A 15,027-nucleotide genomic window follows, 5' to 3' on the forward strand; every position below is an offset into this window, starting at 1 on the left:
TGACGAAAACGGTGTGATGAAATTGTCTGACAACTATGCTACGCGTGTAGGATACGTATATGTTCACGATATTAATTTTATAAAGACATCTTTTTCTATCATATTCATGGCTTTTTTTTGAAAGGTTTTCACATCCATAGGTGGGTGCAAACGCGGTTTCGTTTTTTGCTGCATATTACACTTTGGGGATCTTTCTATTATTGGACAACTTAGGCCGAAAGATTTATTCCAGCTCTAACCACGCGAGTTTACATTTGTGTCTATCGAACTATATGGGGCTGTAAATCTCTATAATAAAGAAATAATAATATACTTATTACTGGAATCATTTTTATAAAGTCTTTCGGTCCATTTGTCCAAAACTACAAATCCCTATTGTTTCTATGGTATTTTCTAACGATATTTCCACGATTGATTTAGAGAGATAAACAAAACAATCAGTTCCTTGTATAACAACACTTTCATGGGATTTAATCTTCCACTGGCGATTGGTAGTTCTTCTTGCGGAACGCCGCCAGTCGCATCCGTTCGGTTTGCAGAGCCTGTTCCAACTCGAGTACCTTGACCTGGATTTCCATCTCCTTGGTTTTGGCCTGATGGACGGTCAGCGAGCCCAGGTCCAGGTCCTGCGAGTCCTCCAACCGCTGGCTGCAGTCTTTGGCAGTGGCCACCACGATTCCGGTAGCTTGGGTAACGTTCTTGGAGGCGGTTCCGAGGGCCGCCAGGTTCTGACTACCGCGAGGGGCCTTGACGCGACTGGCCACTACAAGCTGAGCGGTACAGGCCGCAATCTCCTGAGCGGCCACGATAAGGTCCAGCTGGTGCCGGGCACCTCCGGAAACGGTTTTGTTGGCGGCCGTCCTGTTAAAAGATGTCGGTTACATCGAAGTTTCTATTCCACGGATTACAGCGTACTTACACTAAAAAGTTTGCTCCCTGGGCGACACTCTTGGCGGCGGAGATAAGCCCTTCGGTCCACTGGTGGTTCCGCTTGTAGAATTCCTTCGCCGACGCGGAACCCTTTCCGAGGGCGACAACTTCCGACTGAAGGAGCCGTGATTTCTGGACCAGAACCCGAATGGCCTGCATCAGCGAGGTACAGGCATCGAGGATCTTTTCGTTCACCTCGAGCTTGATGCCGGAATCGGACGCACGGGACTTGGAGAGCATTTCCTAGGGTGAGCGGGAAAGAAGATTTTACTACAGGAGTTTGTTATTGTTAGCTATTATAGTTATTTAAATATGCGCCCGATCTGCAGGGGTATGGATTTGAAACCAGTAAGTTGTTCAAATTGTCACCAGTAATTGTGTACAATACCAAACACCATGTTTTGTACAAAATCTAACGTAGCGAAACCTTTCTCCTTATTTTATGACTCGTTCATGTGTTTTTCCATTGAAAATTTCTTGGTAGACAATTGATTTTCAAGAAACAATGTGCAGAAGATATCATTACCGAAGAGCCGTGGACCAGAATGATATGCGGAAACTTTTTGAAAAGTAACTTGCTGACAGATGGAACAATGATAGCTATTTGAATAGCTAGAGAGGAAGCCTGGTAAGAAGCCAGCAAGCTCTCCCCTCGTCAGAAAATTTTCTTGATGTCATAAATGAAGAAACGAACAACTGAAAATCAGTGTCTTGAAGACAAACGTAAGATATAGAATCTCTTTTCATGCCATTGGCCGGGGTTCATAAATAAGGAAAGTGACGTCCCAAGGAACAGAAAAAGCTGAACAGCAGTTTCTTAAGCTGAAGTTTACTTAAGAGTGGTTTGTTCCACTCTTATACAGCAAAAATGTTTGTTGGGGTAGTCTCGTTGGCGCAAGGTGATGACGCACTAACGAGTCCTGGTGTAGCACTATGATGACGGATGATCGTGGATACGAAGGTGATATTTCAGTAATAACTTCTGTTGCTACTTGGTCCGAAGAGCGAATTAAACTGTATTCATGAGTTGGAAAAGACCCCTTTTATAGGTCGAAAAGTGTTGCACCCGGTGCTACAATTGAATTTGCCTGTAAGTAGTGAGTGAAAAGTTCTGGCACGCGTATACTGAGGTCAGCGTGACAAATTATTTGTGGCCCGATCGATGGCTATCGCGAACGATCGAACTGTTAATCGAGCTCTGTCCGTGGAGCCTCGATGTGAATTCTTCGTTTGCGTCAGCATATAGTTTTGGTACCACCAAATGTACTTTACGAAAGATGGGCACGTCTTTTGACTGGTGCACCACAAAAAGGCTTTCAGGTAGGACTCTAGTTCTTGCTCCTGAGCATTTGAGATGGAGCCAAGGGGGTTTCCAGAAAGTTCCCAGACAGCCCAAAAAAGGTAATTTCAAAGAATTTCAAGGGATTCATGAGACTTTTAATGGTGTTCCGTATTGGTGGCGTTTTAATGGGATTACGAGGGTTTCAGGGACGCTTCAAGAAAGAGCGATTCAAGGGGTATAAAAAAGTCTTTAAGGATATTACAAGGGATTTCAACGGAGTTTCAGAGGCATTCCATAGAGTTTCAGGAGGTTTCGAGAACGTTTTCAGGGCGTTCAGAGAGGTTTAGCTAGGGGTTTAGGAACAATTGATAGGTTTTCAGGTTTTTTTTGTGCTTTTCAAAGGCGTTCCACGGGATTTCAGGGGCATTAAACATAGAGTATGTTGGTTTTAAGGGCATTTCAATGAAATTGTTGAGGTTTCAGGGACGTTTCAGAGCATTTCAGGTCGAGGTCGTATCAAGGTTCCAAGAACCCCCTGGAATCCAACGGGTTTCAGGGGCATTTCAAATAGATTAAGAGGATATCAATGGTATTTCAATGAGATTATGGAGGTTTCAGGAACGTTTCAGAGGATTTCAAGGGTTTTTAAGGGATTTCTGAAAATCCTTTTAAACATCCAGAAATGCCTTAAAAATTCCCCTAAAACCCTTCGGACCCCATGTAACGCACTTCAGACCCACCGAACCATCAGAAACGTCTCTGCCACTCGCTGGAAACATCCTGAAACGCCTCTGAAGTACCCCTAAAATCCCCTTCTGACCTTATGGAACTCACCTGGCACCCTCCGAAGCCCCCGAAAACGCCTCCGTAACGACGCTGAAAATAGTCTGTAACTTCCTGAAATGCCTCTAAACTGCCCCTTAAACCTCCTCGAATCTTATGTCACGCACCTGAGACCATCCGAAACCACCAGAAGCTGCAACGCCTCCAAGACCCATCGAAAATCCTCTGAAACTGTCTGCAAAATCAAAATGCAAAGACCGACCCCGAAAACGCCCCTGAAACCTGCTCCAAAAATCAATGGCTCCACATTCTCACACTTCCGATTCTAGAGTTATCCGCATGACTGTTTTGCAATTTTTGGAACCAGGTCTGTTGCGAAGGTGCCATTTCGTACTCCCTCCCCTCTATCTAGATTTGTGTTACAATCATGATACCATATGCTGTATATTCCAATAAATTTATGCATCGAATTTAGCATGAGTGTAGCACAGACGAACAGACGTATTACTTGGAACAAAATGCGATAAAAATCATCGTCACACAAACATAATCGCCCAATGCTAATTATGCTGTGGTACGCAGACCCACTGAGTAGATGGCAGTAGTGAGCAAACGTCAAACAAGAGCAAAAACTATGCGAGCACCATGAGCGAGCTGTAATATCCATTCAGAATTAGCAAATCGGTTTAGTTCAGTGCAACACCAGTTGACAGGTCTCGGACTGTTATAATGTAATACCACCATCACAAAGTAAAGTGTTCGATGAATCATATAAAACTTGAATAAACGGAGCGATCAGCTCTCTTGTATCGTGACCATCGTAGAGTACAGATCACTACTCCTACCGTGAGAAAACCCCCCAGTTCATACTGTTTACGAGCGATTTACGAACTACGGAATATTTGAATAATCCATTAAAAAGGGAAACGATGGGAAGTGAGTAGAGTGAGACGTCTGTTTGTCTGTGAGTGTAGTTTCTGACGGTAGTATGCAACAATAGCCATGACTGGAAACTCCTGAAACGCACCTACACCTTTGAATCGTCCCTGAGAGCCACTCGTGCCCCCTGGCATCTCTTGGGACCCCATAAGACACCATTGAGACCCCTTTAAACGACCATGTGGACAAAACGACCACCTGATATACTCTCGTACCCCCCTAAAATGCCACTGAACTCCCCTGGAACTCTCTGAGTCCCCTTGAAGCGCCTTTGAGGCCTCCTGGAAACCCCAGTGAGGTCCCTTGAAGCACCCCTGATGTGTGAATGATTCCATATCTCTGGTATCTCGGCTAGCATGTTTTCTCCACGGTTTTTTCGTGACTTTCGTCCTGGCTACTTTAAAATCGAAATAAAAATTCATTCACAGATTTCTCCAGAAATTTCTACATAGTTTTACTGAAATTTGCCGCAGAAGTCTTAAAAAGATCCATTCTGGTTTTACTTCAAGAATTTATTTCAGGAACTCTTTCAGAGATAGCTGCCTGGGTTTCTCTTGAAATTGTATGCGGGGTAACTTCAGAGATTGTTTTTATTTGCAATTTCTGCAATTTCTCTTGGGATTCCTCCAGGAACATCTCGTAGGGATTCATTCTGGGATTCCTTCTTGGGATTCATCCCACGATTCCTCCCGGGTTTTTTTTCGCTGAATTTTCTTGGGGATTATTCCAATTTTTACTGGGTTCCTTCAAGGGTCAATACCGAAATTCCGCACAGGATTTTGCCAGTGATAGCTCTCGAGATTCACTAAGGAATCTTTTAAATGATATTTTTCACACAATTACTCTGGAATACCTCTAGGGGTTCCCCAGATATATTCCTCAGAATTCTTCCTTGATTCTTCCAAAATTTTCTAATAATTAACTCTCTGTTTTTTTTTTAGAAATTGCTTCAGGGTTAAAAAATTCCTGATTTTTTTCTAGGATTTTCTCGCTGAGTTTCTTCGGGATTGATTCAGGCATTTTTTTTTGGGTAACTGCCGGCTCTCCTTCAGAATTATTGCCGGAATGGTTTCAGTAATTCTTTTTTTCTGGAATTGCTCTTCAGATCTTCCGGAGATATTTCTCGAGATTTGTCCCGGGCTGCTTTCAGGATTGTTTATTTCAGAAATTTTTCTGGAATTCTTTCCCCTGAAACACTCCTGAGATTCTCTGCAACTCCCCTGAAACCTTCTGAAACCACTCGAAGCGACTCTGAGGTCCTATGAAACCCCTCTGAGACTCCCAGAAATATCCCTGAGACCACCTGAAACGTCTCTGTGGCTCCCTGGAACACCGTGGAATCCCGTAAGACCACCTTAAACACCTCTGAGACCTTCTGGTTTTCCTGAGACTCCATGGAAATGCCCCTGATATCTCCTAGTACTCCGCTCTTTGCCATAGTTACCGTAGATTATTACATTATACCTATTCTTTCCGAAAGTTGACTAATTAATTTTCTATATGACAGCTAGCACGCTGGTAATTTGTTCCATCGTCGATCTGTCTCGATGACAATCCTGTATCCGATGATTGACATCTCGTCACTCCCGCTGATTCTCATCCATGATTTGAGCTCCTTGGCCAGTGTTGCCATGCTTTTTCAGAGATGGCTTCCTGGGTGAAATTGTCTTTGGGATAACTACAGAGATTGTTTTTCGAAATTTATGCAAGAATTCCTCCCAGGATTCGATCCAGGGTTTCTATAAGGACTCTTTTTGAGATTCCTTCAGGGATTTCTTCTAGGGAATCATTTAGAGATTCCTCCTTGGGAATCATTCGACGATTCATCATTTTAATCCACGAATTATCTCTAGGGTTACTTTAAAGATTTTTTTTCTGACTTCCTTCAAGGATTTCGAAACTCCGCTCAGGATTTCTCCAGTGATTTCCCTCGAGATTGCTCTCTGCTCCAGGATTTCTACAGATGTTTCAACGAGGATTTGTTTCACAATTTTTCTTTCGCTTCAAAGCTTGCTTCGGTTCTTTTGCTGAAATATCTTCAGGGATATATCGCGGGATTCTTCAGAGAATTTCTTCAGAGATGTTTTCCAGGCAATCCTTCCAAGAAATTTTTAGAGATACTTTTTGGGATTTTTTTATGACTAGGGATTCAAAAAAAAAAAAATCTAGGGTTTTTTTCTAGGATTTGCTCGCGGAGTTTCTTTGGGATTCCTTAACCCTCTAATACCCAAATTTTTGATTTTGATCTAAATATCATTTTTCGTTATCTAAATTCGATTTAAACATGTTTTGGAAGATGATTCTTTTTAATTCTCGATTTTGCGAATTTAGATTTTTGATTTTTCTAATTTTTATTTTTGAACATCTCCACACTTTTACATTTTTCTTGGAAGCCTTTTTGGGAGACGGATTTTTTGAGACTAAAACATTTTGACATTTTATGATTATTGTTGAAATATTTTTATTTTAAATTTTTTTCATAGTAAATTTTATTGTCCGTGTAATTTTAGGTAAAATAAGTTTAGAGTACATTCGATTTCCTTAAACTATTTTACTATGATAGTATGGTTTGGGAAAAATTTAAAACATGTAAATTGAAGCGGTTCAATACAAAATATACAATGACTTCTGAAAGGTGACTAAAACATCAATTTTTCAATGATTTAAAAAAAAATGTAAATACGCTTCAAAAGGCACCAAAATCTGTTTTGGGATATACAGAATAGTCCTAAATATCAGCCAAAAATATAAAACAAACGATTGACTACGAAACAAAAATTACAAAAATGCTCAAACTACATATACCCCGTCTAAAGGCGGGGTTGGGTTTTAGAGAGTTAAGAGATTTTTATGAGTTGCTCCCGAGTTTCATTTCAGAATTTCTGCCGGAATTGTTTCAACTAGAAATGGGTTTTCCAGTCTCGACAAAATACTGCTATTTAATTTCGTCCAACGTTTCGGTCGCATATAGGACCTTCATCAGGGACTCTAAAAATGATTGTTTATTTTATTTGGTGATTTTTACAAAAATATTTAAAATTAATAATTTTTACCATTTATCACAGATTCTTCGTCCAATGTGTTCTGTTGAACAAAGGTTGTCCAGCGGAATGTTTCAGGCATTTTTTTCAGAATTGCTCTTAGAATCTTCCGGAGATATCTCTCTATATTCCGGCATGAATTCCTTACTTAATTTGTCCTAGGATTCCTTCAGGACTTTTTTTATTCAAGAAATCTTCCGGATCTTCTCTTGAGATTTGTCCTGGATTTCCACAAAATAAATCTTTCGGAATTCATGCCCAGATTCAAACGAAGATTATGTCCAGGATTATTCTCGGAATTTCTTTCGTGATTTTTTCTTGAAATTCCTCCGGCTAATCCAGTAATCCTCCAAGCATTCTTCTTCAAATTTCTCCAGGCATTCTTCCAAAAAATTCGTCCAGGGTTTCATTTAAATTAATTCATTCCAGGGACGTAGTCCTCCAGAAGTCCGCCGGGATCCCTCCCAGGATTTCAGTCTGAGGATTTTCTTTCGGAATTTCTTCAATGTTTCCTCACTGGGATTAATTTCTAGATTTCTTCAGGAATTACTCCCATCATTACTCCCGGGTTTTTTACAGAGAATTATCTCGGAATTTTAATTCCGAAGTATTCCTTCAAAGTTTTCCTGCTCTAGGGATTCCTTAAGAGAAATTTTACGGGATCCTCTTGGGAATGTCTCCAAAAGTGTCTCCCCTTCCTGATGGATTTTTTAGAATTCCTTTAGGGATTCCTTCTACGGACTCATCCAGATATATTTTCTGTGATTCCTTCATCGGTTCGAAACTTTGAAAGCAGGAATTTTACTCGAGATTCTTTTAGTCACTTTTTCAAAATTCCATCAATGTATCTTTAAGGGACTTCGCTTGAAATTTGTTCCGGGATTCTTCCAAAAGATTTTTTTCGTGATTCCTCCCGGGATTTATTAGGAAATTGGTTCCGGGATCCTTCCAAGGATTCTTCCCGATATTTTATTTTGAATTTTTTATGAACTTCCTCCGACACTCCACCAAGTAATCCTCCACAACCCTATAGCCATTCTTCCAGAAATTTCTGAAGTGATATCTTTCGAGATTTCTCCAGAGATGTTTTTTCGATATTCCTAAATAAACATGCCCAGGAATTCATCAAAATAATCCTCCAGGGATACCTCCAAATGTCCCTCCGGGGATTTTTCACGGGAATTGATCCAGAGATGTCAATCGGGCTTCCTTCCAGCAAACCTGCCGGTATTGCTCCAGGAATTCCTCCAAAAATTCTTCCCAGGACTTCTCCCGGGGAATTTCTGAAATTTCTCCAAGGTTTTTTTAAACATGGATTTCTCCCAAGATTTTGCCTGGTATTCCTCCAAGGATTTTCTCTCGGGTTTGCTCTACGATTTTTTTCGAAATTTCTTCAAGGACTGCTCCATACGATATTTCACACTGATTTTCTGTAGCAGTTCATCCTGCTAGGGTTCATCTGGATTTTTTCCGGAATTTCCTTTTCTTTTCTAAGCTAGGTATTCCTCATCCGTCACAACCACTTGTAAATAGTCACCAATTTTAGGCAGCTTACGATTCAGAGTGAAAAAAATAGCCCAAGGATCGGTATATTTGCCTCACTCCATTCATATTCACTCCTCTTTGTTGAAGCGAATCGAGAAAGATGCAGCAAACGGATCGTCGTGATCAAACACGCAACCTCATCACCAGTGGGAAGCGATGAGCCAGCTGCTTGACATGAATATTCGTTGCCATTCGTCGCAGTTTGGATCGCAAGCGAATGAATGAATGGCGAATGGTGAAGAATGCTGGTGAGCGATCGAAGTGGCTATTATCATAAGTAGAAGAGAATTTCTGCATGTAATGCATACATTTTTACTGTGTTGTCGCTGAAATGCTAGATTAGTAAAGAAAATAATTCGAAAACATCAATAATTCGTATGCACAATATCAATCGCATCACTCACGAATCGCATTCGCTTGCGATGCGAATGTGGACGAATGAATAATTTCCAAGTGTGGCTTACCACCGTTCGCCGGAGTTTGCTGTCGTCGCTGACAAGCACACACACGAACTCAAGCGACAACCGTTCGCTGCTGACTGTCTTCGAATGGGGAAGAAGATGAAAAGTGGAAATCAGGAACCCTGAAATAGCCTAATAAAAAAAATGTTCTTGTCTTTATTATCGAGATTTTTAAGGCGAGCCTGGTTCATCTCGAGATCCGTGACGTCACTTCTCTTCTGACGGAAGAATCCACATTGCGTGAGTTTTGCGGGACTGGGATTCGATCCCAAGTGATTGGCGTGATAGGCATGTGCTCTAACCATTCCACCAGGTACGCTGATCATTGAATAATGTCAGAACATGTTTTTCCGACGAAACCGTTTGAGCTGAAACGTTCATCGCTGAATTGATAGAAATCAACTGATCGGATTGTAGACGAATTGTCTACCTCGTGTATGGCCTTGTTAGAACTGAAGCAGGGGGATCCACTTTTAAATTTACTGAAAAACATTTCACTCGAAGCTGTGATTAGGTCTGGGGTGCACAGAAATGACACTATAATCACACGATCGAGGGTGATCTTTGGCTTTGCGCACGATTTTGCTGTCGATCTTTGTCGATTGCTCGTCCGAAGTGGAGACAGTCAGTCAGTATAAGCTTGATAATAAACTCGACCAAGACAAAGTACATGATTTCGGGTAAAGACAGAGGCAGGTATAGTGGCGTTGATGCTGAGGTACTGATAGATAGGATCTTCTGGTGGCTGTTAAAACACGGCAGCTTCAAGTGGAACCCACAGGTTGCACGCGATTAAAGAAGACCTGTGAACCCAAAACGTTCTGGAAATTTTAAGAAACATCACCTGAGAACGACGCAGATGGAGGTATGTACTATTCGCTCGGCGCTGGAGTAAAGCTACGCTGTAGCCATCAAAGTACTAGCCCTGCTTATAAGCGGTGTTTGCCAGTGAAGAACTAAACTCATTAATTGAAAATGTAGATAAGTATAGATAGTTTTATACAATAGTCTATGGCATATCTCTAGTCATATGTCATCGTAGAGAAGAGAAATGAGAAAAAGCTCGTTCCAGATCAAGAAAACTCCCAATATAACGTATGTTCAACGCAACACTTCAATCTCGAGACGGGAAAGGGCTCACCACTGTAGACCTGGGCAGAACGAGGCAACAACGAAGCTGGACGACGCAGGTATCCACATCGACGAGCGTACGCTTCATGACGCGCAAGTTCAGAAATCTTGGCGCAGCTATCGGCACCGCACCTGGAATGTTCTTCGGATTAGGAACAGGGGCATTTACCTCAATCTGCGATGCCGCTTCCTCGATCGCCTTGTCCATGCTGGACAGTTCGTTTTCCACCAGATCACCGAGGTTCTCCGTGCCGTCTGACTGTTTGCTCAGGTCTCCGATCATTTCCGTTACCGCTTGCAGCTTCGTCTTCAGATCGGTGATCTTCTCCGACACGTTAGCCGATTCACTGGTCTTCTGCAGCGACTGGAACAGGCCGGTTATGGATCCGCTCAGCTCTTTGATCTCCTCCGCTATGCCTGTGGAATGAGGAAGGTTAGGCATGTTCTTGGTGTTCTTAAAGAATTTGTCTAGTAATGAATTCAATAAAAACTCTTGTAGATCTAATACTTACACAGTAGAAAAAACGAACAAAAATAAAGCAAGTGTGCATGCATTAAGGACAAAACGCTCACAAGTTAAGTAACAGAATTCGATCAACACCAAGTTCAAAAATGATACTTACGTTCACCGCACTCAATGTTGGCGGATCGATTGCAGATGGACATCCCTTGAACGTGGGCCGAAGCCAGCAGATGCGCTCCGATGATCACTTTCCGGGCCAGCGATTCCACGTTCGTCGAGTTGTCCTTCAGGTAGTTTTCGTGCACGATCGCCAGCTTGGACAGGACTTCCTGCAGCTCTTCGGCGATCATCAGGAAGTAGGTCGGCGTTCCGCCAGCTCCGGGCATTTCATTCTCGCTGATCGCCCGTAGCGTTAGCTTTTCCGAAGACTTTATGCAGGCCTCTAGCAGCGTTCGGAGTGCCGTTTCGCCGCTGATCTTGGTATCGATCAGGCAATTTTCCAGGTTCTTGATCGTACCGAGCGCGTCCTGGTACCGGTGCTCCATTTGCTCCTGTTGGTGAAGTAGATCTTGCAGGTCGGACTCGATTGCTCCCTTTTCGGCCAGCAGTCGGTCCATGTTTGCATCGAGAGACTTGCGAGGGGAAGGAACATAAATTCAGATTAAATTCGGCTAAATTGGAACTTTAAGAGATTCAACACAGAGATGATCGGGTGATCTCTCCCTTTTACCATGTAGTCGAGTTGCCGCTAGCGATACCGGATGAGGACTTGACAAGATGGCGGGGTTATTCACATTCGGAAGAGACTGCAGCTAACACTACAAGTTTCGAGCGTTCCCTTGTTGAACCTTTTGAATATCAACAGGCTCATTGGGGATCTCTCAGCACCTGCGATAACTGAAGCATCTACCTTACACATACAAAGCATTACACATTCATTGTTGACGATGCATCATCAGTGACCAACAGCTGGGTTATTTACTAATGGTTTAAGCGTGTAAATGTTCATGGATGGTTAACATACAAGAAAGTTCTGGTGCAGCGATTCTTGGTGCTATTGAATCCTTGGAAACATTGTAGATCTGTAGCTAATCTGTATACTAAACTGGAAGTTTTCATATAACTAGAATTGATGTTTAGGTTCTCGGATATTCCAAATTATTCAAGAACTCTTTGGGGAGTAGGACTTCATTAATTTAGATGAGATGATCCAACGTTCAAGAATCGCTCCCCACAGAACTTCCACAAACACACAACCTCTCTCCACCCAACCTACCTGATATTTCTCCTCCAGCTCCTGATACCTAGCGCGCAGCTCCTCCAGTTCGTGATCTTTCTGTTCGATCACATTCTTCAAATCTTTCTCCAGCGAATCAAAGTCCGCGCTTCGCTGGCTGGACTCCGTCTGCAGTACGACCAACTGCGCACAGGTATCCGCCTTGATGGCAATCAGCTCGTCCTTCTGCGCACTCAGCTCACCCATTTCACCCTGTAGCGCGTCCAGCTTGAGCAGATCCTCCTCGTGAATGCGGTTGAACTCCTGCTCTTGGGCCGCCTTGGCTGCTTCCAGGTCGGTGTGCCGTTGTTGCAGCGATTCGTAGTCCCGTTCCAGTTGATCCAGTTTGTCCACGAGTTCTGGAGGCGAGGAGATGAAGGCAAAAAGAAATGGAGATTAGATTTGGTTGAGCAGAGATCTTCTACGCAGGTGAAACTTACTATGAGAATACGTGCGAAAAGTGCGCGGAAGCATGCAATCAAAAACGTGATCATTAAGTATACCTTCAAAATGAATACCAATATCGATGAAATTTTTCAGCTCCACAATACATTCATTATAAGAACGTCCCTTAATACGGAATAGACCCATAGACAGCAAACACCATTCGAAAAACTCATTCGTCCAGCAGGAAATTTTCAGTTGGACGAAAAGTTTTCTTCAACTGAAGCAGGAATCGAACGCCATGAAACACCATAACACCTCTCAGTCAGAAAACCTCTCTGAGGCCAGCGTATTTCCCTTAAGCTCTATTGATACTCCTGGAGCCCACTGAAACCTCTCCAAACGTATAGAAACACCTTGAAGTGCCTTGAAACCTCTCAGAAAACCCTTCTGAGACCACGGTGCGTATTTCACTTAAGCTCTATTGATAATCCTGGAGCCCTCTGAAACCTCTCCAAACGTATAGAAACACCTTGAAGTGCCTTGAAACCTCTCAGAAAACCCTTCTGAGACCGCGGTGCTTCTTTTGAAATATACTGAAGCGCTCTGAAACAACATGAAATTCGCTGAAACTTCTTGAAATCCCTTGAAAGCCTTAAAAAGTTCTCTGTAGACTTCCAATAAACTGCCTTGGAAGCCCCTGAAGCTCCCTCTGTCACTTCTGTAAACTTCTGTATCTCTTGAGACCACCTAAGGTATCAGTATGCCGGCTCCTGTGCCATAGTCTTCTCCATTTGGACCACCGTAGACTTCCATTACTCTGCACTGAAACCCCCTGAAGTTCCCTGGAATCCCCTAACACATCTCCAAATGCCTTAAGACTCATGAGACTCCTGTAAACTTTTCTTCAACTGTACTTTAGCCTTATGAAACTCAATGAAACACCCTTAACCCCCAGGTAATCGCTGAAATCCATTGAACCACTTTGAACCCCTTAGAAATCTATTCTGCGACGCTCGTAGACTTCTCTTGCACTGGAACCTCCATTTAGGTAACGGTACCTAAATGGAATTTGTTGGTGTTGCCGGGAAAGAAGTAAAGAGTGGAGTTAGGGAGAGTTTAGCGTGTGTTCAGTGATATGAAAGGGGGGGGGGGGGGGGTGGTTTGGTACTATTTAAGGTGTCATCGCATTAAGGTGTCATATTTAAGTCATCGCATCTGCACGAATAACATGGAAACGCTATCGAATTCCGCTGAAAATTCTCTGCATTTTCCTAAAATATCCCCGAAAACTCCTTGAAGCCCCCGTAACGCACCTAAGACCCTCCTAAACCCCCAAAAATGCCCCTGGAACGGCTGGAACTAGCTGAAGATCCTCTCCAACCTCCCAAAATGCCACTGAAACACCCCTTAACCGCCTCGGATCCCATGTAACGCAAATTAGACCCTCTGAAACCCTCGTAAACGCTATTGTAATATCTCCGGAACCGTCTGAAAATCATCACCTCATATAACGCACCTGAGACCATCTTACCCCGGATCTAACCCCGGAGAACGCCTCTGTAACGCCTCAGAAACTTTTTAAAAGTCCTCCGAAATTATCTGAAACCCCTTCGGACCCCTTATAACAACCTGAGACCCTCCGAAACAACCCGAAAATTCCCCTGGAACGCCCTTGAAACTCCCTTGAAAGCCCTCTGAAACTCCGCATGATCCCCTTCTTTTACTCAAAATGGAGATTTGGATTTAACTAAAATAGCAATTTAGAGGCCCCTGAAGCCTCCTAAAACCTCTTGAAGTACATTGAATTGGCTTCATGATTGGCTTAGAACACCTTAAAATCACTCAGCTACCCTCTAAAACACTCGTAGGCAACACTCGAACTGACTCTACTGAAAGTCCTTGAGAATCCCCGAAGTCACCATGAGCTTCTCTGAAACGCATTGAACATCTTCAAACGATTGAAGTCCACTGAAACGCTTCGAAATACCTCGCAACGCCTAAAAAACCCAAAGATCCCAATAAGCTTGATTTAAACTAAATTGAAGCTTTGTGAAAATCCTCAAAATCTCTCGAAATGCCTTGAAACGCCTCCTTGGTTTCAGAGGCGTTTGAGGGCCCCTTTCAAGGGGTATCGAATGCCATTAAGTTTATGCGATTTTAGGGCATTTCAAGGGATTTTGCGGAGCGTTTCGGAGCACTTAAAGAAGCTAGAATGGTGTTTAAAGATCCTCGTAGGGGGACGCTTAGGGGAGGTTCAGGGAGGTTTCAGGTCGTTTCAAGCGATTCCTTTCTGGAACATGCACTGGAAGTTCCAGTGGAGTTCCTGAGAACTTCCATGGGTTTTGAGAGCGTTTTAGGATTTTAGTGATTTCTAGAGGTTAAGGGTTAAGGGTTCAATGGGGTTAAGGAGCATTTAAGAGTGTTTTAGGGCGTTTCAAGGGTGTTCCAGGGGGGTTTTAGGATGTTTCAAGGAGTTTTAGTAGCAATTTTAAGGGATTTCGGCAGAATTTCAAGAGTTCACAGAGCCTGAAAGCCTTTCAGGACAGTTTCAGCAGCATGCTAAGGTTCTAAGGCGTTTAAAGAGGGTTTGTCACATTTAAGGGGTTTCATGTGCGTTCCAGAAGGTTTTAGAGAGTTTCTGGAGCATTTTTGGTGGGTTCAGGTGCGTTTTAGGGGGTTTTAAGGGAGTTTAAGGTGGTTTCAGTAGCGTTTCTAGAGGGTTTACAGAACGTTCTAGGGCGATAAGAGGACGTTTCAAGGTCAAAGATGTGTGTTTGGGGGTTTCAGGG

General features: G+C 42.9%; 1 protein-coding gene across 10 annotated transcripts in view; it reads right to left on the minus strand.

Annotated features, from left to right (window-relative positions):
* Positions 1–313: 313 nt before the first annotated feature.
* Positions 314–15,027, minus strand: part of LOC109408623 (huntingtin-interacting protein 1) — a 122,969-nt gene continuing 108,255 nt past the window's right edge. For 7 of the 10 annotated variants that reach the window (XM_029865043.2, XM_029865046.2, XM_062843149.1 and 4 more), the window contains 5 exons: positions 11,852–12,210; positions 10,736–11,207; positions 10,282–10,529; positions 920–1,173; positions 314–861 (listed from right to left, as the gene is read on the minus strand). In XM_029865043.2, the coding sequence (XP_029720903.2) occupies positions 471–861; positions 920–1,173; positions 10,282–10,529; positions 10,736–11,207; positions 11,852–12,210 (1,724 nt within the window). In that variant the 3' untranslated portion in view covers positions 314–470. The remainder of the gene's footprint in view (positions 862–919; positions 1,174–10,281; positions 10,530–10,735; positions 11,208–11,851; positions 12,211–15,027) is intronic. The other 3 variants (XM_062843146.1, XM_062843147.1, XM_062843144.1) reach the window with 3 other exon arrangements.

This window comes from Aedes albopictus, chromosome 3, assembly GCF_035046485.1.
Source record: "Aedes albopictus strain Foshan chromosome 3, AalbF5, whole genome shotgun sequence".
NCBI classification, from domain to species: Eukaryota; Metazoa; Arthropoda; class Insecta; order Diptera; family Culicidae; genus Aedes; species Aedes albopictus.